We start from the raw sequence: 26548 nt of genomic DNA on the forward strand, positions 1-26548 counted from the left end.
TGCCGAGCTCCAGCCCGGCTCCTCCAGGGGCTGCAGCGGATCTCCGCATCCCCATGGACCTGCAGGGGATCTCCGCATCCCCATGGACCTGCAGGGGGATCTCTGCAGCCCCATGGACGTTCAGGGGATCTCTGCATTCCCATGGACCTGCAGGAGGATCTCCACAGCCCCATCGAGATAAGTGGAAGATCATTTGTTCACTGAAGCAAGACTGCGGTATGCTTGCTTACCTTGGTTTGCATAAGAATGTACTGGTGTGTCTTTGAAATGCTTATTTCCTTACAAGGTGATAAGGAGGTTAAGATTAAAGTCCTGGGTGTGTGTATCTGGTTTGCTTGCTGCATCTCAAAATAAGAGATTTGGAAGCTATCACAACGACCAGACTCAGACTACATCTGGAGAGTCACGCCTGCAAGGAGAAGGGGGGGGATAAAAGGAAGGTTGGGACAGAACATTTTTGCGCGCCGTTGGTGGAGCAGGAGACTCCCGGCCGCCCAGCGCTGTGCTTTGCCTGCCTTACTCGCTTGCTGTTTTAAATAAAATTGCTTTATTGAATTAAGACACTTCAAATTGTCGTGTCACAATTTATAACACCATTGTAATATATGTTATGGAATAATTCGTGCTTATGAAAAATATGCATCAAGTCAGTTGTGCCTGTACAAAAAGATTCTTTAAGTTTTAAATGACCAGTGGCTGCAGCCGGGGCTGGAGAAACCACTGTTGGCAGAGAAAGAAAGACCTAATTTACAAATGAAAAAAGATGCCTCTGTGCAGAGATGGGCCCTTTCTGGGGACAATCCAGGAGACACCCAACGTTTAACCCCTGGTCTGCCGGGGAGCCAGGAAACCGTGTCCCATTCCCATCCTTTCCATGCTTGGGCCAATACAGAAACTGCTTTCCTATTTCCTTTCTTATCTTTTTCAACACTTTCCCCTTGTCATCTCTTTGCCAACATCAGTTTGAGTCATTTAGTTTTCCACAAACTCCTGTTTTTTCTGCTAACAGATAATCTGATCCCATCCCCTGGTGAAATGTTGTGTTCCTCATTTCAGTGGCTTGGTCGGCAGGAAGGTCAGGAGCTGGAGCTGTCTGGTTGGTCCTTATTCCGAGGACAGCTTATAATCAAATGATGCCATTGAAATTATAAATTGTTTCTCTGTCTCCTGATAGGAATTTGTGAAAAATGCCAATCACTTGGTTTTTAGAATTTTAAAAGTTTAATAATAATAAAATGGTGAAATAAATAGGAATATAATTAGACTAATAAAAATTTATAGTTAGGACAATTACAAGACAATAAAATGGAAAGAATATCTGAGGTCCAGATGCTCTCAGGCACTTAAGCCAAGAGGAATGTACCTTGTGAATGAAGGAATCACCCCTAAAACAATACACTGTTGCATATACATATATGCTTCATGGTTATACATACATTATATTTGAAACAAAAAACTCTGTTGTATGTCAACTGCTTTCTTTAATTCCCCGGGGTCTTCCAGTTTGAGCAAGGCATGAAGAAATCAGCTTCTTCTAATAAGAAAACCATAAATTGCTCTTCTCTGGAGAATTTGTGTGTTCCTTGAAGCGAGTATCTCATTCCTTAACCCCCCCCCCCCACACACACACACACATACATAGTTTCTTTTTTACTACTAAAGCTTCATTTTATCTACAAAGCTACATTTACCATACTGTTATATGTAGCAGATATAATTGGCACCATTTCTAATATGATATATGTGATATTGAATGTTTGTTAGATTTGTTAGAACACTGTAACACTCTACACGTTTGTATAAGGATTCCCCCCCACCCTCGCACGTGAGACCGGGTGTATATTGGAAACTGATTTACAAGTAAGAAGGTGCGGCTCCCCAGGAGATGGGCCATGGCTGGGGAGATACAGGAACCCCAGGTGCTGATCCTTGCCTGAAGGACCCGAGATGGATATCATGGAAATCCTTGGGCAGACACAGGTGAATGCAGCGTTCCCTCCCGTAAATTTCATCAAGGGATTCAACAAACTCCGGACACTGAATTGTTCTCCCTCATCACCAAAGCAGAAAATCTTATTAACATGTGGACTCTGAAGAGAGGACTGACTGCCAAAATCTTGGCCTCAGGCAGAATTTTCCCTATAAAAACCGCTTGTGCCAGGATGGAGGTGTGTGGGCTTAGAGGAAAACCTCTGCTGAGGCTGACTCCTTGTTGCACACCCAGGGCCGACCCCGGGCTCGGCTCTGTTCTTTCCTTGTGGCCTAGATAGAATTTGATTGCAAAATAAATATTTTATTTTTTCATATTAATTTGGCTGGACAAATTTTCATTTATAACAGTTCTAACACGTAAAAGGAAGAATCCCCATTTCTTCCACCATCCCATCCTCAATACATTACCCCACCAGTTAGTTTTTAACACTGTTTTCCCACTGTTTTCCCATTTCAGTTAGTTACAAAAATAAAAGCATTAGTTATTATTTCACAACTACAGCTACTTCTGCAAAAGTTAACATTATAATGCACAACCCATGGAATCCACTTCAATATTTTGCAAAAGCCAAAACTAGTATGTATGTTTTTCACACTGTGCACAAACTAAACTATCAGCCATGAATGATGTTCTGAGGATATGAGCTACACAGGGGCCAGGGCATTGGCCACAAAAAGCTGACAAATTATATTACAGCAAAAGCAGTTAAAAGTGATTACAAACTGTACTGTATCAAAATCGTTGTGATTAAGAATAAGTTGCAGAAGTCAAGACATAAGAGCAAAAGCCACCAACTACATAGTTCTCTATAACAAACCCAGGGCCGGTGTTTCCCTTGCAGGGAGCACTGGGGCCTTCCCCGGGCCCCTTCTGCCCTCTGGCAGAGCCGGTGGCATTTTCCAGCACACGCAGTTTGTAACCAAGAGTCGGGTGCAGCCCAGAAGGCTCCGAGCGCCTCCTCCCAGGCTGACTCTGCAGATCCGAGGCTGCTCTGGGCTCTGCCAGGGCTCTGCTGGGGCTCAGCTCTGGGCCAGGCTGGGCCCGCTCTCCCCTCACATTGCTCCGGGCAGCCGAGTCACGGAGGGAGGAGGAAGGGACACCTCAAGGGACTTGAGGTTTAAAAGAGTTTTTATTCAAAAAACTGCCATACCAAACAGGCTGTCATAAGAGCCGTAACAAACAGGCTGTCCTAACTACCATAACCAACTAGCACTGCTAACTACCATCACTAACTAGTTGTCCTAACTAACTACTGTAACTAACAGCTGTCCTCCAGTGCTTCATCTCCTCCGCTGCTCCCTCAGTTGCTTTGCTGTGGTGATCAGAGGGGTCAGGCTGGAGAGAGGCTTGGCTGATGATAAAAACGGGTGCTGCCCAAAGGATAAAAAAGAAATAAATGAACTGTTACTTTCCAGAGCAACTTCCTCACAGGCTCTGTTGCAACAGGACAAAGGGAAATGGTCTGAAACTCAGGAGAGGGAAGCAGACTCAGATTAGATCTAAGGCAGAATCTTTTTGCCAGGAGAGTGGGGAAACACTGACAAAAGGTGCCCAGAGATGTGGGAGGTGCCTCCTCCCTGGGAACATCCAAGCTCAGGCCAGGCAGGGCTCTGAGCACCGGACCTGCCTGAAGATGGCCCTGCTCCTCGTGGGGCACCAGGGGCAGATGCCCTCGAAAGGACCCTGCCAAGCCAAACCCGGCGAGGATTCTGCTTGCTTTGCGTGTGGAACGCAGCGAGGCTGGAGACTATCGGAGGGGCCCCAGCAGAAAACCCCTCCCTGGCGCTGCTGCTTCCCCTCGGCCGCTCGGCATTCACCTGCAGCAGCTCCTGGGCAGACCAGCGCTGCTCCTCGTCCGGCTCCAGGCTGCACTCGAGGAAGTCCCGCAGCAGAGCCGACAGGCGCCGGGGCTCCTGCAGCTGCGGGGTCCCGTTGTGCCGGATCAGAGCGCGAGCCTGCAGGAAAAGCAAACTCAGCGCTCTGCCAGCTTCCTTCCCACCCACAGGTGCTCACAGCGACCCCGGGTTCTCAGCCCCAGCTCCAGGGGCACTTTCCTCCCTGGCAGAGATGCTGCTCACAGCTCATTTTCCTATGCCAACCAAAAAACCCAAACCCTGGTGCTGCCACAGCCATTGGAAAGAGCTGATGCACTTGATTCACATTTTCAGGTCATCCTCAGAGCCAGAAGAGCTGCAACAGCATAAATCCCAAAGCAAATTGTTGCTGGAGACTGCAGAACATTTGTCTGTGTTGAGGCCCGAGTGCTCTGGGAATTCCCTTCCCCAGGTGCAGAAACCTCCAGCTGCTGCTCCCAGTGCAGGGTCACCCTGTGCTCACAGGGCTCTGCAGCCCCTGGAGAATTTGCCTCTTACCATGGCCCTCGTTTCCTTGAAGTAAGGAGGTTCTCCTTCCACCATCTCGATGGTCACAATGCCAAAGGACCAGATGTCCACCTTGGGGCCATAAGGAGAACTGGTCACAACTTCTGGGGCCATCCAGTGAGCAGTGCCCACCATGGAGCTGCACCGGTCCTGCTCAGAGCTGAGCTGAGCACAGAGGCCAAAATCAGCTGAGGACAGAAACAAACACTGTCAAAGGCAGCTGGAATGAGGAAACCAAGCACCAAGACTCCCCACTCTCAGTCTGAGAATGGAGTAGTGAAGTCAGCTGGAAAATGCTGAGGGCTGTAGCCAAGGGAAGGTGGAACTGGACCCTTAAGAAACCCTCAGCTTTCATGCAGTGGCTTTTACTGATTCCCTTTAAGATTTAGATTCCAACTCCTGCCCTCTGGGAGGGCCATACCCAGAGCAAAGCCACCCCTGGCACCCTGCTGCTCTCCGGAGCTCTCTGCAGGGGCAGCCGCTCTCAGCTGGCAGCAGGGGCCGGGCAGTGCCCCCAGCAGCCCTTGTGGGGCTCTGGCCGGCACTGGGAAGCAGCCCCACAGCCGCACCCGGGAGCGCCGTGCCTGGCCAGGAACACCCACCCAGCTTGACAGAGCCGGCCATGCCCAGGAGGATGTTGGAGCTCTTCAGATCTCTGTGGATCACCCGGTTCGCATGCAGGAAATCCAGGCCCTGCAGGCACTGAGAGAGAACAAGAAACACCAGGACAAAAACCAATGGCCGGAATCTATCACACAAGAAAGGACAGGTCCGAATTCTGCCAGTAGCAGCTTTGCTGTGACAGGCCAGGAGTGCAGAGCAGACAGGCTCCAGGCAAACTGTTCAGGGCAAAGCTGAGAACAGCACATCAAATCCAGAACAGACAGAGAGTGCCACAACAGCAGGAAAGAGAGCAAGAACAGAGCAGAAGTGCAGCGATGCTGGCAGGCCATTCACTGCAGAGGCTCTTTCTTCTCCAGCTCATGAAACCAACAAACAGAGCCCTGAGCATGGAGCCACTCCTGTTCTCACGCCTGTATGGAAGGACCATCGTGTCCAAGCCGTGGCAGCCACAGGCAGGATCCCTCACCTCCCGACTGACAGCTGCCATCTCTCCTTCAGCCATGCGTGTCTGTCTGACAACGTCCTGCAAAGTTCCTCCATCCATGTATTCCATCACCAGCCAGAGATCTCCGCCAACAAGGAAGCTGGAAGAGGAAAGCAGTGGCATGGAGATGAATGTGCAGTGCTCAATTCCCCCATGGAAAAGCCTGGAGTGGAGTTTTGTTTCCAGGTCACTTGTCCATGAGGACAGAATCCCATGGAGAGACATTCCTGCGAGGCTGCAGAGTCCTTGGAATCTGCACAGTCTAAAGGAAGAGACACCTGTGAGAAAGGAGAGTCCTTAGATGGCAAGCAGGTGAAAAATGCAGTTTAGCAACAGCCCAGATCAGTGTGGAACCACAACACTGGCCCCCAGCTGGTTCAGCTTCTGAGCTCATCAGTTCCACCATTCCCTGCAGAACAAGGCAACACAACTCCCAGGGTTATCCAGGGGAGGAGGCTGTGCAGCACTTGGGACAAAAGCAATCAGAAACCTTTCAGAAAGTCCCTTCAGAAACAGGCAAGGCCAGTGCAAAATGGGCAAATGAGGCATTTCTGGAAACAAGGACCTGGTCTTCCTGGCATCCGCAGCAATGGAAAAGGGCTGGGAAGAAGAAACCAAGGGAAATAATTTCTGCTGTGGTTTATCAGCACTTGTTGTAAGACACAGAAAACAGGGTCAGCTTGAAGGAAAAACCAAACCAAAGCAACCAAAGCACACGGAGGGAGCGAACTGCCAGGCTGTTGTTTTGGGAAGATACGGCTGGGTCAGGCATTTTCAAAACAGGCTACAGACTACGGGTGCCAGGAAAGGTTAAGGCAGGGCCCGTGCACGGGATGAGGCCTGGAGCACTCACCTGTCCAAAGAGTTGACAATGTTGGGGTTCTTCTTGTCCTTCAGGAGCAGGAGCTCATTCACAGCGCGTTCCCCGTTCTGCCCTCTGAGACTCATTTTCTTTATGGCCACCTGAGGGGACATTGCAGACCTTTAACTGGAGGAGTCTGTGGCAGGAGGCCACAGCCAACACGGGGCGAGGCTTTTTGGAGCAACGGAGCCGGGCTGTGCCAAACTGCCCTGGGATGGGCACCAGAGCTCAGCAAGGGCCACTCCCACAGCCCATTGCTCTGCTTGCTGGGGCTGCTTACAGGACACATGGCCAGAGACATTTGGCCTTGCAAGCTCTGCAGAAATGGCCCCTCAGCTGTCAGCCTCCCAGCTCTAACCACATTCTCTGCACCTACAGTCTTCTCAAATGGCCTCAACACTCTCATTATTATTCAAATACATTTTGCAAGCAGGAGGTAATTCTGGTTCTGTGAAAACAGAGCAAAACAGCCGGGAACCCTTTAGCAATTGCATGGGATTTGGTCATGATTTCAGATGCAGCTGCTCTGTTTGGGATTGCACAACAAAGCAAACACACACATCCATTGCTCAGGTGATCCCTGTCACAGGCTGTCACTGACCCCAGACCCAAACACAACTGCAGGGTTTAGGAAAGAGCTTTGCTCTGGACATCCATCTTCTCATTTCTCTCCTTCTCTCTCTGTGGACAGCTGAAGTGGAATTAAATCCCCAAATTGAGCCCAAGCAGGATCTCACCCTAATTAAGCCTTGAGGTACCCTTTGAAGATGAAAGGCAGGATGGAAAAACTGCTAGATAGTGCTCCTGTCTGCGGCTGGGGTGAAGATAAATTGGGCCTCAGTCTCCAGCCCTGATGCGTTCACACTTTTAGATATGAAGAGCAAGCCAGCATGTCCTGCTCTGACAGACACTGCTGCCCTCCTTGCATCCCTTTGGGCACTCCAGAAGGACCAAGTGTGTCCCAGCTGTGCTCTGCAGGCTGACACTGCTCTGCCTTCAGAGGAGCAGCCTGTGCAGGAAAGCTCTGCTGGCCCCCAGAGCTGCAGCCACAGCTCCCAGCAGAGGGGAGAGCCCTGGAGAGCTGCCAGACGTGCTGGGCGTGTTGGCACTGACCTCTCCTCCAGTGGCCCTGTCGAGTCCTTTGGAAACGGTTCCGAAAGCCCTGGAGACAAAACAGCAGAGAAGAAAGAAGCAGTGCTTAAGGCCCTGGGAGTGAAAGCCAGCCCAGACAGGAGATCTCTGCTGCCTGCAGCGCTCACAAACACCTGGGTGCATTGACCCTTGCAACAACAGCACAGCAGCCACCAGCCCTCTGCCATGCCAGGTGTGCAAGGGAAAACTGAGACCCAACACGAAGGAATTGGGCTGGAGCAAATCCCAAATGTCCACACTGAATTGCTTTAGTTCAAAACCTGAAGTGAGCAATGGGTGTCTAAAGAACTGGAAAAGAATGCATTTCATCCTTTTCCATTTCCTGCCTAAGACCTGCAGGATCCACAAGGGCCCTGCCATCAGGCAGGTGATGCATTTTCCCCCAGAGTGCATCAGCTCTGTGTCTGTTGCTGAATGTATGGGCTCTACGAGCTGTGCTAGAATAGAGCACTTATTAGTTCATCTCCGGTTCCTGTTTCTAAACCTTTAGGTTGTTAATTCTGACCGGAAGATATTTTATGAAGCAAAATATTTGAAAGAAATCTCCTTGAGAGCTGTTGTCTGACAGTCTCCAGATGGTGAGTGGCTCTTTTAGGCAATCCAGTTCCAGACACAGAAGATCTTCCAGGTCCTGCTCCTTGCTGCAGGCAGGACACTGCCAGCCTCAGGGGCCTGTGACGGCTCCTTCTGACCACAGTTCTCAATTCTGATCAGGACTGAGAGACAGCAGGATGGCACCCCAGTGTCTGAAGGTGTTTGGAGCTCTCCTGACTTCTCCCTTGATCCTGCACCAGCACAGCCCCTGGGCTGCTTGTGCAGAAGTAGCTGCCGTGCACTTACCCTTGGCCAATCTGCTCCACTTCCAGGTATTTCTCGGCAGGCTCCTCCACGCTCACGATGTTCCCTGAAAGAAACCACGTGGAAGAGGCTCCCTCCCAGAGCGAGACTCCGCCAGAGCAGAGCCAGAATGCAGCCCCACTCCCTGGGGCCGTGAGCCCCTTGGTCTCAGCTGGGGAAGGACAATAAATGCCCCTGTGACATTCAGCTGCAGAGCAACGCTGGCTGCAGCTGATGCCGAGACACACACACAGCCCCTGCTCTGAACACAGGAACAGAGCAGACGTACTCAGCTGCACCAGGCACCACTCCCCTCTCCCCTCTGGCTGCAGGGCTGTGCTGCTGTCAGAACCTTCAGCCCAGGATCCCACAGCGGAGGGAGGTTCCGTGTCCTCTTCCCAAGCACAGGGAGGTTCAGTGTCCTCTTCCCAAGCACAGGGAGGTTCTGGGTCCTCTTCCCAAAATGCTGCAGGTTCGCCATCATCTTTCCAAGCCAGGGGATGTTCACTGTCCTCTTCCCATGCTGGGAGAAGTTCACCCTCCTCTTCCCAAGGCACAGGATGTCCTCTGTCCTCATCCCACAGCGGGAGATGTCCTCTGTCCTCATCCCACACCATGGGGGCTTGGCCATCCTCGTCCTGCACCAGGGGACATCCACTGCCCTCGTCCCACGCTGGGAGATGTCCACTGTACCTGTCCCACGCCGCGGGAGCCTCGCCGCTGTATTCCCACAGCGCGGGATGTTCGCCCTTGTCTCCCAGAGCAGCGGGAAGTTCACTGTCATCCCCCGGCACCGAGGGAAGTTCACCAGCGTCCCCCAGAACAGCGGGGAGCTCACTGCTGTCTTCCTCCTCTTTGGCCTCCTCTTTGGGAGCAGAGGGAGCCAGAGGAGGGGCTGGTGCTGCTTTTGTGCCCTGTGGACAGATGGCAGCGTGAGGGACGGGAAGTTCTATCTCAGTGATCACCTTATTTACCTTCAGCTGCACATCCAGCTGCACAAAGCAGAAATTGGGTTTGGAGTCCTTCAAACTAACAATGGGCTAAAGTCGACATTGCCACTTATTGTTGGGAAAACGATATTCCACTGTGGCTAAAGCTAGCAAGCAATCCTCTGCCTGCAAAACCAGACCTGCAGCTCTTCAAAAGCTCAGCAGCAGAAAAGGAGAAATCTGCTGGGGATCCCTTTGCTGCTGCTGCTGCTGCTGCAAAGACTCTGACAGGAACTTTCCTTCAGCCTCCCAGGCTGGCACTCGGCTGCCACACTCCGAGCTCACAGCTTGCTGCACAATTCCAAACACCAAAGGTTCCTTTCTCACTCACCGGAGGAGGAGCTGCTCGGAATCCACACATGAGGTGCCCTGCAACAGGAGAGGGAACATGAACCAGATGCTGTCAGGAAAAAACTGCCTGTGGTGGGAAATGCCACAGTGCAAGGCAACCCCGAGAGAGCATTTTGCTTTCCCAGCGTCCCTCCAGGAGCCACAGTCCCTTCCCACAGCAAGAGAACAGCACAAAATGCTGGGCTGGGTCAGTTCTTGGCTGGACAGGGAGTTCCCGGCTCTGCTGCCACAGACTCCCCGCTGGAGGGAACAGAACCCCCCAGGGCTCATTGCAAATGCTGTGCACGCCCCGCTGGCTGCAGACACCCCCTTTTTCAGCTGCAGCTGCTGGCAGGAGCTCTCCCAAAGCAATGGTGCCTTCATGGCCATTTGGTTACAAAGTCAGCTCGGGTCCAGAGGAAGAACAGAAAGCACACAGCAAGCCCAAAGCCACAGCACCGAGAGAAAACCTCGACTTACGTGCCAAGTGGGTTAAAAAATATCCCGAATAAGCCACAGAGTACAGCGTGCAAACTGCAGCAGCCACGTGCTGGATCATTCTGGCTGCGCTGCACACGTCTGCAGACTGCAGCCCTGCAAGCACACAAGGACACCCGTCAGGGCTGGGCTGGTGCTGAGAATGCCTCGGGCAGGAGGATCCTCCGGCAAGGAGCAGTGCCCAGAGCCACTGGGGACACTGAGGCCTCCGTGTCCCACAGCCACGGGAGCACCTCGGGGACGTGGCAGTGCTCCTGTGACATCACAGCAGCAGCTCACGCAGAAACCACCCAGAAGGTTCTCCTGGGTCACAAAGGAGCACAAAGAACCCTCCCAGGGCACAGCCTATTGCCCAAAGGCTCCAGAAGGAGCTCTGAAAATGCAGCAAACAGGGACACCCCATAGCCCAGCCTGAACACTGAGGAGGAACAAGGACGGGAGCACAGCAGAGGAAACAGGACCTTTAGTCACCGCTACTTCTGACTAAAGCCAGCAAGCCGTGTTCCCACGGGGATCTTTGTTCTCGCTCTAAAAACAAGCAAGGTGCTGCACTCGAAATATACAGAAGGCAGGAACTGGGCAGGAGGTGGGATTAGGAAGGAGGAGGAGGAAGATGAGGATGAGGAGCAGGAAAAGGAGGAGAAACAGGAGGTTCCAGTGCCCCCTGAGGCCGCAGCACCCTTGGCCCCGGGACCATCGCCCCCAGCTCATCCTGCAGGTGAGAGGGGAGGGGGAGCTTGTCCCAAATATATCGGGGAGTCTCTGAGAGGGTTTTTTATTGGGGTGTGTTGGGAGCTTGCAGATTGTGGAATTGAGCCCCAGATGTTCGTCTGGGAGGCCCAAATAAACCCTGGGAGGTTTTTTTCTGTGTGTGTGTAGGTTTGGATCTTGCAGGACCCCAAAGCTGAGCCCCCTGGGGGATCTTTGGGAGTCCACGTGGCCATTGCCCAGTGTCACCAGGGGGAGGACATTGGCCCTGGGGACCCCCGGGGGAGCAGAGGAGGGGAACCCCTGGGACCCCTGGAGTGGGGAGAACAGAGAGGGGCGATCCTGGAGCTGGGGGACCCCCGGCTGGCTGGAAAGGGGGGGAGCCTGGAGAGGAGGAACCCCTGGGACACCTGGGATCTCAGAGTAGAGCATCAGGGGAGAAGGGACCCCATGGAGCCCCAACAGCCCCTGGATCATCCCTAAGCAGGACACCTGAGAAGGGGGAACCCCTGGAGCCATTGGACCCCCATCATCCCAAGGAAAGGAAACCTCTGGAACCCCAAAAGTGGAGAGATCAGAGATAGGGAACTCCTGGGAGTGTTGTTTTGGGCTGAACCTTGAGACTGTGGAGATTTTCATGGACACAAGAGTCCTGCTGAGTTCTAGGGATGGACTTGGGCAGGAGGAGCCTCCAGTCCAAGGTGCTCGCCTCTTGTTTTTCCCCCAAACCAGGATTTGTCATTCCCTGGGTGTGGCTGGATGGAGGAGGAGGAAAAGCCCCGGAGATGCTGCAGGAGGAGGAGCTGCAAACCCAGCCCAGGGAGCTGTGGGGAGGAAAGAGCCCCCCTGAGCCAGGAAGGCGGGCGGAGATCCAGCCGGAGCTCGGAGCTGGTGGAGAAGCCTCATGGCAGGGAGAAGTCCCACAAGTGCTTGGAATGTGGGCAGGGTTTCAGCTGGAACTCCCACCTGATGGAACACCAGAGGATCCACACTGGGGAGAGGCCCTACGAGTGTGGGGAGTGTGGGAAGAGCTTCAGTGGGACCTCCGACCTCACCAAGCACCACAGGATCCACACTGGGGAACGGCCCTATGAGTGCTTGGAATGTCAGAAGAGCTTCAGGTGGAATTCAGAGATCATCACTCACCAGCACCTCCACACCAGGGAGGCCCTGCGGGTGTCCTGAGTGGGGGCAGAGCTTCGTGCGCTGCTCCAGCTCCATCCCCATGGGAGGATCCGGGCTGGACGATCCCCAGTTGTTGCAGCCTGAGCTGCTACAAGGAGAGTCCACGGTAAAGAAGCAGAAAAGGCCTTTGCATGGTATCCACAGATGTCTGAATCAGCCATGCCATGAGATGTTCAGGGTTTTCCCCAGCACGCCCATCCCCCTGCTCCAACTCTCAGCTCTCCCTGTCCTGAGGAGTCGGGGTGGGGGTGACCCTGGTCCCTGGGCAGTACAAAGATGAGGCCCAGTCAGGGAACAGGGAGGGAGTGGCCCAGGGACACAGGAACAGACACAGGAACAGGGCAAGGAGCAAACAGAGTCCAACAGCCCCTTGAGGGAAGCCTCCCGCATCTCCCCAAACCAGGGAAATGCCCCCCAGGATCCCCACAATTCCCCTTTTTATATTATTAAGAAAGCTTCTCTGGAGGATCAACTGATTCAACACAAAATGACAAAATCAATCAAAAGCGCTCATACGACAATTTTCAAAATGCAAACAATTCTGAGTCTCTAATGTCCAAATAGATTTTCTTAGAGCTGGCAGGAGGGATGTGGGGTTTTCTTAGTCCGGTTTATCAGGAGATGGAATCAGGAGCCTTCAGTAGGGACTGGTTCTCTGGCCTCTGTGGCAGTGCTGCTGGCTGTGACAGACTCTGTACGAAGTAATGTAGGTGGTGGTGTGCCTGTTGGAAACTCCAAATAGAAATCATTACTTTTTAAGAAAAAGATGGTTAATTTAGGAAAACTTTCCTTTCTTCCCCCCCAATTACACTCCTTCAGGTATTATGAAGGAACTCTGGGGAAAGGGACTAGTGGAGGGAGGCCATGGAAAGGGGGAAAAGGAGGTAGGAATTTGTGGGAACATAAAAAAGGGGTAATAGGACAAGGGAAAGGAAACAGGGAAAGTGGGAGGGGGGCAGGGAGGCCACAGGAATTGGGGAAGGGTATTAGAAGAAGTGGGATTTATCAGACAGGAAAGTTGTTTTGATATGGAGGTGGAGTCTTGGATGGAAGGTGGCTTATCGGTGTTCTGTGCTCTTTCAGCTTTTGGGCTGTTGCTGGGATTTGGCTGCTGGTTTTGGGTTTAATTTCCCCGGTAGGAGTGTGGAGGACTTCCATGACATGGGTAATATTTCGCAGGTTTGCAGTTTGGTGCATGTTTGCTACCTTGCACTGGAACTCCACCAGGTCCTGTCACATCTGCTGCTTGGGGGCTTTTTCTTCCTTGTATTATATTAAATTCCACAATTTCTACATCTCCTAGACTGTGGAGTTATTTCCTGGGGTTATTCTTTTTTATAGCAGTCTGTTGAACAAACACATCTTGTTTGTTATCATTCAGGGTTATGAAACCGTATCTGTTTTTGACATTGAACCATTTCCTGTCCCCAGAACGTTCATGGCAAGGACTTTTTCACCTTGGCCAGCGGGTTTGCGTGTGTGTTGGTGATGCTGGACGTGGCGCCGGTGCTGGGGCGCTGCCGTGCGGGGCTCGTCCCGCTCCCGGCGCTGGCGGCCGCGCCGAGGCTCGGCCCCTTCTCCTTCCCGGGCTCTGTCCCGGCCGGTGCCCGCGGACGCTGCGGGCGCAGGAGCTCCGGAGCAGCAGCGGGGCGGGGGCGGCAGTTTCGCCCCAGGACTGCGGTTCTGAGCCGCCCCCGGCGGGGCTGCCCGCCCGCCGGCCTCGCCCGCCCGCCCTCGGCCCCGGGGCCGCGGCTGCCGCTCGTTGTCTCCGTGCGGGACCGCGCCGCGCTCCCCGCCCGTTTCCCGGACGCTGCGAGGGCTGATCATTTCTAGGTGTTCTGGAGAGGGCAGCGAGGTCAGTTAAAGTGCACAGGAGGCCAGTGAGGGCAGTTTGCTTGGAAATGGCCGAACTGGCCACAGTTCAAGCACCTCACGTTGTTAATGGGCACCACTGCCTCCCCCACCCCTTTGCTCACGGCCAGGGCTAAAGCAGTTTCTGAAGAAGAGGCCTTAGTGCAGGTGTCGACCATCTGTGGGATGGTTGGCTCTGGATCTTGGGAAAGAGCTCCGAGAAGCTTTTTGGTTTCCGGGTTGGCGTTAGACATTGCCATTTTTCCCAGGAGTTCATCCCTGGCCTCTACATTATCAATTTGGCGATCGATGGCCTCTGGGAGGTGGTCAACAAACTTAACAAATGTCTCTTCAACCCCCTGATGGATTGAAGAAAAGTTTTGGACAAGGGTGGTTCCACCAGGGATTTTTAAAGGAGCAGTCTTTGCAGCAGATTTGATGTCATCTAAGACATTGTTAGGCAGCATGACCTGATCCTCTGGTCTGCTGAATTCCCCCTCTCCTGCCAAAGCCTCAGGGCCTTCCTGGCCTTCGCCTAAAACTTCACTCAAGTCATACTTGGATAGGATTGGCTTTAAAAGTTTTTTCCACTGCAATAGTGCAGTGGTAATGTAATGGAAGGCATGGGGAATTAAGGTATGTCCTGTGAAAGTTTAGTCCAATACATTTTTAAAATATGGAGAATTGCGGCCATAGTCTCTGGCCGCTTTTCTCAACTCCTTCACCTCAGTGTGAGGAATCCGCTCCCATCGCGGCTCCTTTCCCCGTTTAATGACGACAGGCGCCGCAAGGCAATCGAGATCTCTCACCAAGTCCAGGTCCCCATCCCGCAGGGCTCCTCCCTGATCCGTGTCCAGCCTCCTCCCGGCCTGTTGTTATTGCCGGGGTGCCGCCGTCCTCATCCTCTTCGGAAGGTGGGTCGGGGCGGGCTGGAGCGCGCAGCCTCCGGCGGAGCGGTGGGGCCCGGTGACTCGGGGCCTGCAGGCCAGCATGGCGGGCTTCCAGCCAGGCCCGCGTTCGGTTCCGCGGCGTGGGAACCGGGATGGGCTGGAGAAGGAGGGAACCACCCTCAAGGGCCCACTCGGGGATGTGGGCAGGGGACAGAAGGGGCTGGTCCCGACGGTGACACCATCGACGCAGCTGCCAGCGCAGGGGAGGGACCCGAGGCGGGGCTGTACAACTGACATTCCTGGAGCTGGGGACCAAACTGGGGACAGGGCAGTCGGGGACAAGGGAGCGGGGAAGGCTCGGGCTGGAGTGGCCAGGGCCAGCCCGAGAGAGGGACTGAGTGGGGCAGGAGGCAGCAGGGAGTAGGTGACAGCCCTGTGCCCGTGGGCAGGGTCTGGCTCCCAACCCACCCATAGGGGAAGCAGGGTTAGGATCAGGGAGGGAGTAACACGGGGAACAAGAACCAGGGACCCAACTTTCTCACTTAGGCTTTACTAATTTAAAAATCAAATTGAAAATAGGATTAAACTTGCCCACTTTATAATTTCCACCCACTTGTATATCATAAATGCATCACCCAACTTTCCCCCAGAATGAAAGTGACAAAACATCTTCCTGGGAAGCCTCAGGAAAGTGCTCAAACAAAAACTGAACAAAAGTTTTAAGATCCCTCTTTTTAAATGAAACATTCCCTAGTACTAAGGTTGCTTTAATCTGAATATAAATCTCTCGTTGAGCTGGGGATAAATGATTGTCCATGTTCCCCAAACAACCCAAAATTCCCCCCCACGAGGCAAAAGGATTAACTTAAGATAAATGTGTTCATGTGTAGTGCTCTCCCCCGGGAACCTGGCAGCCCACGCTGAAAGTACTCACCAATGCGAGGGACACAAAGGAAAAGCGAAACCTCGAGGGGGCTGGTGGGCTCCTGCCGGTCCTTTGGATTCTGAAAGCTTCCCTTCCAAAGCGGCAGCCTTCCCTCAGAATTCCAAAGGGGTGCCGACAGGCCAGGAGAAACAGTCCTCACAAAGCGTAGGAAGAAGCTCCTCCTGGAGCTGGTCCCAAACGACGCTTGAATTCCCAAAGATCCCAGATCCGATGACCTTCAGGAGACGCTCTCCGGGACTGGACAACTGCCCAAGGTCCCTGTTCTGGGAGCCATTTGTTCCAGCCTGAACTGCTACGAGGAGAGTGCAGGGTAAAGAAGCAGAAAAGGCCTTTGCATGGTACCCACAGATACCACGGGACAGATACTCCAGGGACAGCAGCCAGGTACTGCAACAGCGACCCGCACGTTATGGAGCAAAGAAGGACTGCGGTGGGCTGGCTCTGCCGGTACAACCACGAGTATCTCAGCCCGTTCCTCACGGAGCGCCGAGGTGAGCGTGGGGCAGAGCGTGTGCCCTCGAGCCCTGCTCTGGCAATGACCCTGAGGCCCCTCAAAACCTCCCTGGGAATCGCCCCAGAGCCCTCAGCCCTCCTTGTGCCCATCCCCGAGACCTTCTGTCCCTGCCACTGACCCCCGTGGCTCTCCCAGTCCATCCCAGTCTCTCCCAGTGCCTCCCGGCTGTCCATCTCAGCCTGGCGTGGCGCTGCCGCCCCTCAGCCAATCAGAGCGCGAGTCTCTGATGACTCATCAGTTGCCAGGCAGATCCGCAGCGCCGCGTGCCCCGCACTGGACTCGGCCTCCCAGTGCCGCGCGCTTCATTCCCAGTTCCTCCCAGTGCCGCCCCAGTCCCTCCCACTCCTTCCCAGCCCATTCCCAGTTCCTCCCAGTGCCGCCCCAGTCCCTCCCACTCCTTCCCAGCCCATTCCCAGTTCCTCCCAGTGCCGCCCCAGTCCCTCCCACTCCTTCCCAGCCCATTCCCAGTTCCTCCCCAGTTCACTCCGAGATCTCCACCCTCTGCCAGTGTCCCCCATCCCCTCCCCTCTCTCTGAGTATCATCCCAGTCTTTCCCAGTTCATTCCAAGTCCCTCTCAGTCCATTCCCAGTCTGCCCCAAGGCCACACCACCCCTCCCCTCTCTCTCCACGTTTCTCCCAGCTGATCCCAGTGTGTTCCCGCTCTCTCCCAGTCACCCCCACCTTGTCCATCTCTCTTCTGCCCTCGAGCTCCCAGCCCAGCCCCGGCCACCTGCTCTGCTCCTTGGTGGATTTCTACCCGGCCCACACCCAGCTGAGGTGGTTCCAGGGCCAGCAGGAGCTCTCTGTGGGGACATGGTCCCCAACGGGGACTGGACCCACCAGCTCCTGGTGCTGCTTGAAACCCCAACCCGGGCCGGGCTCACCTCCACCTGCCAGGTGGAGCACGTCAGCCTGGAGCACCCCTTGAGCCAGCACTGGGATACAGGGGAGGAATTGGGGGCACTGGGACAGCCACTGGGATGTGCTGGTTTCAATTGGGAGGGAGTTGGAGAGCCTGGTTTCAACTGGGAGAGGAGGTTGTGGATTTGGAAAGGCTAAGAAGGGGTTTGAAGGATACTGGGGAGGGTGGGACAAGGTTCTGGGGGTCCTGGTGGACACTGGGAGAGAGTTTGGTTGTGCTGGGTGTGACTGGGAGTGATGTGAGTGAGCCTGGAGGAGCTGGAAGGAGATTGGGGATGGAAAAGCAGAGATTGGGATGAGGTTGGTTGTGCTGGGAAGAGACTGGGAGGGGTCTGGGGGAACCCTGGTGGGGCTGAGAAGGGACTGGGAGAGAGTTTGGGGGTCCTGGGGCAGTGGGGGGTGACTGGAAGGAGGCTGTGGGATCCTGAGAGGGACAGGAGGGGCTTTGGTGGGTCCTGGGGAGGTGAGGAAGGGATCAAGAGGGAGGTTTCAGGGGATCCTGAGTGGGCTGGAAGCGACCAGGAGGGTGCTTGAAGGGGCTTGGATACCTGTGAGAGTTTTTGGGGGGTCCTGACCCCTGCGGACGCCCCAGAGATGCTGCCGGATGCTGCCACAGCAAGATGCTGTCAGGAACTGGAGACTCCGAGTTCGGCTTTGTCTTCCTGGCTCTGGTGCTCAGCTTCTACCTGTGCAGGAAAGTCAGGGGTGTCCCGGGGGTCGTGTCCTCCCTCCCCCAGTGTGTGGGTGCTCCCCTGGGGCCCCCAGTCAGGTGTCACCCCCTTTTCTCTGCCCACAGAGCTCCTGAGCCGCCGGCGGCTGCAGCCACTCCCTGTGGTCTTGGGCCCGGCCGGGATCCCCGCTCCATCCCCACGCTGATTTTGGGGGGGGTCGAGTGTCCCCCAGCCCTGCTGTCCCTCTGCCCCTGCCCGCCTGCTCCCAGTGTTCCCAGTAAAGCTTCCCAGTTAAACCCAGCCCAGTTCATGGGGGCACTGGGGAGGGACTTGGGGGGACCCCACGGCGGGGCCGGCCCTGGGCAGGGAGGGCGGGTCCAGGTGGGGAACACTGCCTGCTGCGGGTCTGCCCGGCAACTGGTGAGTCATCAGCCCCGCTCTCGCTGATTGGCTGACTCTTCTCCACCGCGTTCTCTCATTGGCTGAGGAGAGGCCCGGCAGTGCAGAGAAGGAACGGGAGAGATCCCGCCCCGAGCACCGGCACGGGGACAACAGACCCAGCCTGGGCACAGGGAGGGAATTTATTACCAACCAAACCACGGCAGCACCAGGAGAAGGGAAAGAAATCCCTCCAGCACCTTCCCCCACCCAACGGGGATCACCCACAACAGGGTTATCCACCATGGAGAGACGGGGACATCCGAGTTTAGAGCAAAGTAAATTTTATTGAGTGTACCAGGTGTCTATACAGGGATTTCCTTGTATGGTGATTATAAAGGGCTCTATTTTTGGTAACAATTTCCCATTGGTTACACATTCTTGGAGACATCCAGTAACCTGGGAACATTTATCTTATCACAAAGACTCACACCATTTTTTCTGGTCACTTCTTGCCCAGGGAGACTGAAACTGTGTCTGTGTTTCCCACAGTTTCTGCTCAGTCAGGCCTCAGATATCGGGCCCCTTGATCAACTCCATTGCTTTACTCTCTGTTTTATTCCCCATACGGGGGCACCAGGGCTCTGCCCAACGGGGGTCACTGGGGATCATCCAGCCCGGATCCTCCCATGGGGGATGGAGCTGCAGCAGCGCACCAAGCTCTTCCCTCACTCCAAGCTCTTCCCTCACTCCAAGCTCTTCCCACACTCGGGGCACTCACAGGACTTCCTTTAGTGATGCCTCCGTTGGTGTCTGATCAACTTTGAGCTCATGGAGAAGCTCTTCCCACACTTCCCACACTCGTAGGGCCTCTCCCTGGTGTGGATGTGCCGGTGATTGGTGAGGCTGGAGTTGTGCTTGAAGCCCTTCCCGCAGTCGGGGCAGCGGAAGGGCCTCTCCTCTGTGTGAATCTGCTCATGTCTGAGGACACTGGAGCTGGTCCGAAACCTCTTCCCACACTGGGGACACTCGTAGGGCCTCTCCCCAGTGTGGATGCGCTGGTGTGTTCTCAGGCCTGAGCTCCTCCCAAAGCTCTTCCCACATTCCAAGCACTCATAGGGCCGTTCCCCGGTGTGGATCACCTGGTGCTGGATCAGGCCAGACATGTCTCTGAAGCCCTTCCCACATTTCCCACACTCGTAGGGCCTCTCCCCGGTGTGGATGCGCCGGTGCACGGTGAGGCTGGAGTTGTCCTGAAAGCCCTTCCCGCAGTCAGGGCAGCGGTAGGGCCTCTCCTCTGTGTGAATCCGCTCATGTACGAGGAGATGGGAGCTTCTCTGAAACCTCTTCCCACACTGGGGACACTCGTAGGGCCTCTCACCAGTGTGGATCCTCTGGTGCTCGATCAGGTGGGAGCTCCGGCTGAAACCCTTCCCACATTCCAAGCACTTGTGGGGCTTCTCCCTGCCATGAGGCTTCTCCACCAGCTCCGAGCTCCGGCTGGATCTCTGCCCGCCTTCCTGGCTCAGGGAGGCTCTTTCCTCCCCACAGCTCCCTGGGCTGGGTTTGCAGCTCCTCCTCCTGCAGCATCTCCGGGGCTTTCCCTCCTCCTCCATCCAGCCAAGCCCTGGCAAAGAGAAATCCTGGTTTGAGGGAAAAACAAGAGAAGAGCACCTTGGACTGGAGGTTCCTCCTTGCCCAAGTTCATCTCAGGAAATCATTGGGAATCTTGCATCTGTAAGAACCTCCAAAACACCAAGATTCAGACCAAAAATCCCACAAACTTCAAGACACAAATCAAAAACTCCCCGAACATCACAAGTCAGCAAAAACCTCCTTCAAAAGATAAAGATTCAGCTGCCACATAAAACCAAAGCACCAACATTTAACCCAAGAAAGCTCAGAAACACCAAGATTCACCCTGTTAAAAGTCGTGGATCCCCCTCCACAGTCACCTGCTGCATGTGGGGGGAGCAGCGCTCCTGGGGCTGGGGGGAGGCTGCAGACACAGGGAGGGGTGGAACCTTCTGCTGCTTCCTCTTTCTGCTCCTCCTCCTCCTCCTCCTGTGTCCCTATTCTTCCTCACACTCCTCTTCCTCTTGCTATTCCTCCTTCTCCTGCACAATCCCACCTTCTCCTGCCACATCCATCGTTTGACCATTCTGTTCCTCAAGCCTGCTTCTCCTTCCCTTCTCCTCCTGCCCCCAGGCCCAGCACCCACTGCCGGCTCCCTCTTCCCCCCACACCCACAGCATCCCAGCGCAGGGGCAGGGATGGAGCTGGGGCAGGTCGGGCTGGGGCAGCGCTGGGCTCTCGGCCGCTCCCGCCCGCACTCGGTCCCCACTGCAGCCGCTCCCGCCAGGACAGCGCGGGGGGGCCCGGCCTTGGCGCTGCCCCACTCCCACCTCCCCAAATTCCCCTCGCGGGGCCATGGGGCCGAGGGGGGGCACAGGTGGGGTCCAGGTGGGGAATGCTGAGGTTATTTTAAGAGTGGGTCCCCAAGAAGAAGAATTGGAATTTGTGGTAGACACAGGGGCAAAAAGAACCTTTATGTTAAATATTCCAAAAGGTTATAGTGTAAGCAAAGATACCGTAATAGTAACAGGAGCAAAAGGAGAGAGTTTCACAGTACCCGTTATTAAAAATGTGGTAATAGAGGGAGAAACTAAATTTTGGATGAGGGATGTTTTCTTGGTCCCAGGGGCAGGTAGCAATTTATTGGGACAAGATTTACAGGTGAAATTAGGAATAGGGGTTGTTCCAGAAGATGGGAAGATGACAGCTAGACTTTTAAAACTAGGCCAGGAGGATGGAAGAAGAATTAACAAGGAAGTTTGGGCTGGGGAGGGAAATAGGGGAAGATTAAATATTAACCCCATAAAGATTACAACTGAGGAAAAAAAAATTGTCCCATACATGTACGGCAGTATCCTGTATCTTTAGAAGGACGGGAATGTTTAAAGCCAGTAATAGAAGGACTAATAAAGGATGGGACATTAGAACCTTGTATGTCTCCCCATAATACCCCAATACTCCCAGTAAAGAAGCCTGACGGGAGCTATAGACTGGTACAAGACTTAAGGGAGGTTAACAAAGGAACTCAGACCTGCTATCCAGTGGTACCAAATCCTTATACTCTTTTCAGTAAAGTTCCTCCCCAGCATCAGTGGTTTAGTGTAGTGGACCTTAAAGATGCCTTTTGGGCTTGCCCATTAGCCCAGGAGAGCAAGTTATCTTTGCTTTTGAATGGAAGGACCCACTAACTGGAGAAAACAGCAATTAAGATGGACAAAACTATCACAGGGGCTTATAGAATCCCCAAACTTATTTGGACAAGCTTTAGAAACAATACTACAAACTTTCCCCACTCCCCCTGGAATACAAATTATCCAATAAGTGGATAATCTTTTACTTTCTGGGGAAGCTGAAGCTGGAGAGGCTACTATAAAGCTTTTGAATTTTCTTGGGGAAAAAGGATTAAGGGTATCAAAAGGGAAGCTGCAATTTGTAGAATCAGAGGTAAAATATCTTGGCCACTTGCTTAGAAAGGGTAGTTGGAAGCTCAACCCAGACTGAAACACAGGGATTCTATCCCTTCCCCCTCCCTCTTCAAAGGGGGAAATCAGAAAGATACTCAGATTATTGGGATATTATAGATTGTGGATTGAAGGATATACACAGGCAGTAAAATTTTTGAATAAAAAAAATTGACAGAGGGAGATGATATACAATGGATCAAAAAGGATAATGAAAAATTAAGAAAAAAGAAGTTAAAACTAGCCCCAGTATCAACTTTAAGCTTACCTTCACTAGCAAACCCTTTCATTTGTATGTAAGTGAAAAAAAAGGGGGTAGCTCAAAATAGGGTTTTGTTTCAAGAGTGGGGAGGAGTAAAGAGACCTGTGGCTTATTTATCAAAGATGTGGGATCCAGTAAATCAAGGCTGGCCAGTGTGTATTCAAGCTATGGCAGCTACTGCAATCCTAGTAGAGGAAAGTCATAAACTGACTTCTAGAGGTAAATTAATTGTGTGCACACCTCATGCAGTACTAAATTTCTTCCAATTTGCATTGTGATTTTTATCTTGAAATACATAACTTACTGTACTCTAGGATTGAAAAACTAGTTTACAGCTGTGACATAGCAAAACCTGCTATTAATTTGAGTCAATGCAGGCAGTTCAATCAAGTGTTCTCAGTGTGTAAAGTTAAACTAAAGGTTTGCAAATTATATTGCACTAACAAGCATTGCCTTAAATTTTTTATTGCAGGCAAGATCACTTCAGAAGTAAGTTTTTGTTTACCTTGTTCCTACAACCCTTTCAAGCTTGTGAATGGAAAATTGTGACAGCAAAATAAGTCTTTAGTTTTAGCACTGTCAGCTGTGGGTAGCTGGTAGCCCTTGGTGGAGGGTGCCGTGAATTAAAGGCCTGCAGAACACACATAACAAAAGTAATTAAATTTGTAAGGAAGTTGAAAAGGAGGGAGAGGTGATTGGCAGACTCACCTCTCCAGGATGTAGGACTAATGTTAGAAAGTGGACTGATATTGGAATGTGGATGTTGAAATGTGAAGAGAGAAAAAGAGAGCGAAAGAGAAAGGGAGAAGAGAGAAGAAGAGAGAAGAAGAAAGAGAGAAGAAGAGAGAAGAAGAGAGAAGAAGAGAGAAGAAGAGAGAAGAGAGAAAAAGAGAGAAAAAGAGAGAAGAGAGAAAGAGAGAAAAAGAGAGAAGAAGAGAGAAAAAGAGAAAAAGAGAAAAAGAGAGAAAAAGAGAAAAAGAGAAAAAGAGAAAAAGAGAAAAAGAGAAAAAGAGAGAAAAAGGAGAGAAAAAGAGAGAAAAAGAGAGAGAAAGGGAAAGAGAGAGAAAGAGGGAGAGCGAAATACACCCCAAAGTCCCCATACCGTCGCTATTTGTAAGTTCTCCCCCATTCCTGCTAGACAGAGTGACAACAAGGGGAGGGGAGTGAGGAAGTACAGTCAAAGGCAAAGCTGTGAAAAAGAGGGAGAGCTGGACCACCAATAGAGATAAGATCAAAGCAGAGATAGCTGACTCTCACAATGTGCTTTATTTTTTTAAACAAGACTTCTTTTTTTTCCTTCTGATTTTTGTTGTTAAGGAAAGGAGGCTTTTGTTCTGAAGAATGGGTCTGTAAGACTAAAACAGTTGGATGTTGCCTAAAAAGCAAAAAACCAAGAGATGTGATACATCTTGTGTTAAATTTGGGCTAGTCTTTTTTTATTTAACTAATTATAGCTCACAAGAAGAAGAATTGGCCTCTGCAGCAATTAGCACAGCTGGATACAAGAAGAAGAAGCAGCTATAGAAAAAGTTTTTAGTTAAACCCAGAAAGTTTTGAAGAAAACTAATGGTGAAAGTTAATGCAGTATTGTTTTTCTTTTAACACTGTGTTATTACGAAGTCCTTTCCAGGTACTATTAAAGCAGCAATCCCAACCATGGAAAAGAGGGCGAATTCATGCCAGCAAAATAAAAGAATTTGTGAAGAAACGTGAGGAATGGACTATCACATCAAAACCAGGTGATACCAAACTGACTTTCAACCAGGACTGGGTGGTAATGGTTTGGGAAGACCCAAATGATCCAAGGCAGGTACAAAGAATAACACCTAACTGAGAAATAAGGCAAAGCTTGCATCACTGGTTCTAAGCCCTGCCTGAATAAGCCCTGAGACGCCTCCGACACCTCCTTGGCAGAGGAACACTGCCACTTCAAACAGGAGGATCGGGAGTGTTTGAGTCAAAGAGTTCTGATAGTCTGGCCTTAGCCTGTGACTTGTACAGGCAAGAAGGGAAATTGCCATTAATACTATGCTGTATACTTTATTTGATTCATCCCCATATTGGACATGGCAGCTGGGTTATAAGTGAATGGTTAAATTATGAGAATAATTGGCATTGTAGCTCACAAAATCTATGTTCTCGTGGCAAGAAGTATTGAGTACTGAATCAATCCCCTATACAGAAAGACCTCAAAAATTGAAGTAATAAATTGCTTTTGTAGATGGGAATTATTAGTGCCTGTGGACTGAGAGATACCTGAGGAATGGTGGAAAACCACAGTTAAAAGGTGTCAAAAACAATTTGCCTGGAAATGAGTAAAAAAGGAGTGACAAGGGAAACAGAGGGCAAGCCTGGATTGAGCACTGTACTCACCAGCGAGAAGATCACACGTACCTGCTGTGGGCAGCAGCCCCACAGGCAGGGGAGGTGGGGGTATAAGCCACGCCAGACCTCTGTCATTCCTGTTTCTGTCTCTCATTTGTTGTCTTTTCCCTTCTGAGATAGCAGCAAGATCGTGTCACAAATGCTACAGAAAGTATCACATGGAAAGAAACCAAAGTTCCTTTTTGTTACACACACCCATGTCAACAGGCACTGTTATAACCCATCCAATTTAAGTACCTTCAGGAAAAAGGGGGAAAATTATCACATACAAAGAACTTAGGAAAAAGTAGTAATACTTGGGGCATGGAATGTCCAAAAGGAGAGAGGTGGATTTGTTTTACATTTGATCTTAGAAATATAGTCCAAGATTCGGTAAAGAGACAATTAGTAAAAAAAAGGTAAAACAAGCACAGCAGTCCAGCTCTGTATTAACCCCAAATTATATCCTGAATCGTATTAAAGGACTCCGAGCAGTTATAGACAAGATAATAAACAAAGCTGCTCAGGCATTGGAATTAATATTGAGTAAGCAAAGCCAAACATCACCTGCAGTGCATTAAAATAGGTTGGCTTTACGCTATTTATTGGCTAAAGAATGGGGTGTACAGATTGTTGAAAATAGATGGCAATGAGGATGTCATCCTGGAAAAAACAAAGGATATCAGAAAAAAATTATGACCTAGGTATCAGTCCAAAAATGGGAAAATAATGTTAAAAACTAGCAGGTGGGGTAATGTATTGAGAATGGGATGCTGGAAGAAATTAGGATTCTTCCTTTTATGTATTACAAGTGTTTTGTTATTTCTTCTTTGTTTAATCCCATGTTTTATTTGATTACCAACAGAGTCCAAAGAATGCAAGAGGACAGGAAATATTCTTTATAAATCATTTGGCTTGAGCAGTAAGAGGTGGGATTGTGAAAAATGCATATTTATGATTGGCTTTTCGCAAATGTTACAATGAATATTATATGTGTCACGTTAGAAAGTTATGCTGTATTAATTCCCTTAGGTATTGTGTTAAGTGTAGTTTTAGGTTACAACATTATGTTAAAATAGAGATTATGTATGTGGGGGGAGTTTTCTTTTAGGAATGAGATACTCACTTCGAAGAACACCTAAATCTTCCAAAGGAGAGGAATTTATGGCTTCTTATCAGAAGAAGCTAATTTCTTCAGGCCTTGCTCAGACTTGAAGACGCCAGGGGATTAAAGGAAACAGTTGACATACAACAGAGTTTCTTGTTTAGAATAGGATGTATGCATAACCATGAAGGATGTATGACTATGCAACAAGTGCATTGGTTTAAGGGTGATTCCTTTGTTCACAAGTCAAGCTTTTCTTGACTTAGGGTCCGAGAGCAGCTGGACATCCGTAATTCTTTGCTTTTTTTGTCTTCTAATTGTCCTAACTCTAATTGTATTATTATTTTTATAACCATTTTATTATTATTAAACTTTTAAAATTTTAAAAACCAAGTGATAAGAGTTTTTCAAAATTTTCAAAACTAGATGAGATTTAAAGGTGACCCTTTAACTCATAAACAATAAATAGATCATTTGAAGGAAAAAAAAAAGCAGCAGGTGTGGGGGGGGGGCACAACTGAGGCTGCTGAAGGCTGCTGTGGAAGAGAAGCTGCATTCCAGGCACCCAGGAGGAGCTTCAGAAATGCAAATTAACACTGCTGGGGCAAACTGGGGACAATGTACCTGGCTCTTCTTGCCCGGGGCAGGAATTGGCTGATTCCCTCTGCCCCTCACCCCAAGCTCTGCCTGCTTGCACAGATGGAATCTGCACAGCTGAAGGCAGAGCCCATGCTGAGGATCTCTGACTCTGCAACAGAAATGGCTGAAGCTGCAAAGGGAAACAGCAAATGGAGAATGTTGGGAAAACTTCACTAAAATAAGGGGGGGATCATCCCTCTGCCCACTCCAACATCTGCTGTCACTGTCTGTGCTGTACAGGGTGTATCAGAGCACTGGGGGTTTTGCTAGAACAAGTTCAGGGAAATCAGTTGGAATTCAAGTATATGATGAAGGAGTAAGAAAAAAAATGGTCAATTGATGCAGCCCCAGCTTGAGAGAGCGCCCAAACATGGGGAAAAGATGAACGGCCACCAGAACAAATCCTACAACACCATGGACCAGCCCC

At 51.4% G+C, this 26548-nt stretch overlaps 2 protein-coding genes and 1 long non-coding RNA gene across 3 annotated transcripts in view; all 3 read right to left on the minus strand.

Moving 5' to 3' along the window:
- Nucleotides 1-26548, minus strand: part of LOC146764071 (uncharacterized) — a 60420-nt gene that overhangs the window by 9400 nt on the left and 24472 nt on the right. Inside the window, exon 2 of the mRNA XM_085565504.1 lies at nt 19038-19679. Coding sequence (XP_085421630.1) covers nt 19038-19679 — 642 coding nt within the window. The remainder of the gene's footprint in view (nt 1-19037; nt 19680-26548) is intronic.
- LOC144248840 (uncharacterized) lies at nt 3274-12085 on the minus strand. The gene is made up of 12 exons (XM_085565403.1): nt 12005-12085; nt 10660-10678; nt 10133-10246; nt 9654-9691; nt 8337-9373; nt 7458-7506; nt 6336-6445; nt 5260-5582; nt 4977-5213; nt 4366-4562; nt 3691-3948; nt 3274-3363 (listed from the first exon to the last, which is right to left on the minus strand). The coding sequence occupies exons 1-12, from the start codon at nt 12083-12085 to the stop codon at nt 3274-3276; spliced, it is 2553 nt and encodes an 850-aa protein (XP_085421529.1).
- Nucleotides 12549-17045, minus strand: LOC146764072 (uncharacterized). The gene is made up of 2 exons (XR_014950969.1): nt 15719-17045; nt 12549-14941 (listed from the first exon to the last, which is right to left on the minus strand). It is a non-coding gene; the product is annotated as an uncharacterized LOC146764072 (long non-coding RNA).

Source organism: Lonchura striata, chromosome 36 (genome assembly GCF_050655825.1).
Source record: "Lonchura striata isolate lonStrDom1 chromosome 36, ASM5065582v1, whole genome shotgun sequence".
NCBI lineage: Eukaryota > Metazoa > Chordata > Aves > Passeriformes > Estrildidae > Lonchura > Lonchura striata.

Bases quoted from the DNA above. Each gene is read 5' to 3' on its own strand.
- LOC144248840 (XM_085565403.1), bottom strand. From the start codon at position 12,085: ATGGGGATGGAGCTGGAGCAGCGCACGAAGCTCTGCCCCCACTCAGGA. The intron at 9,692-10,132 runs GTAAGTCGAGGT...CTCCTGTTGCAG, and splicing joins TTTTTTAACCCACTTGGCAC to GGCACCTCATGTGTGGATTC. The intron at 5,583-6,335 runs GTGAGTGCTCCA...TTCCTCTTCCAG, and splicing joins ATTGTCAACTCTTTGGACAG to CTTCCTTGTTGGCGGAGATC.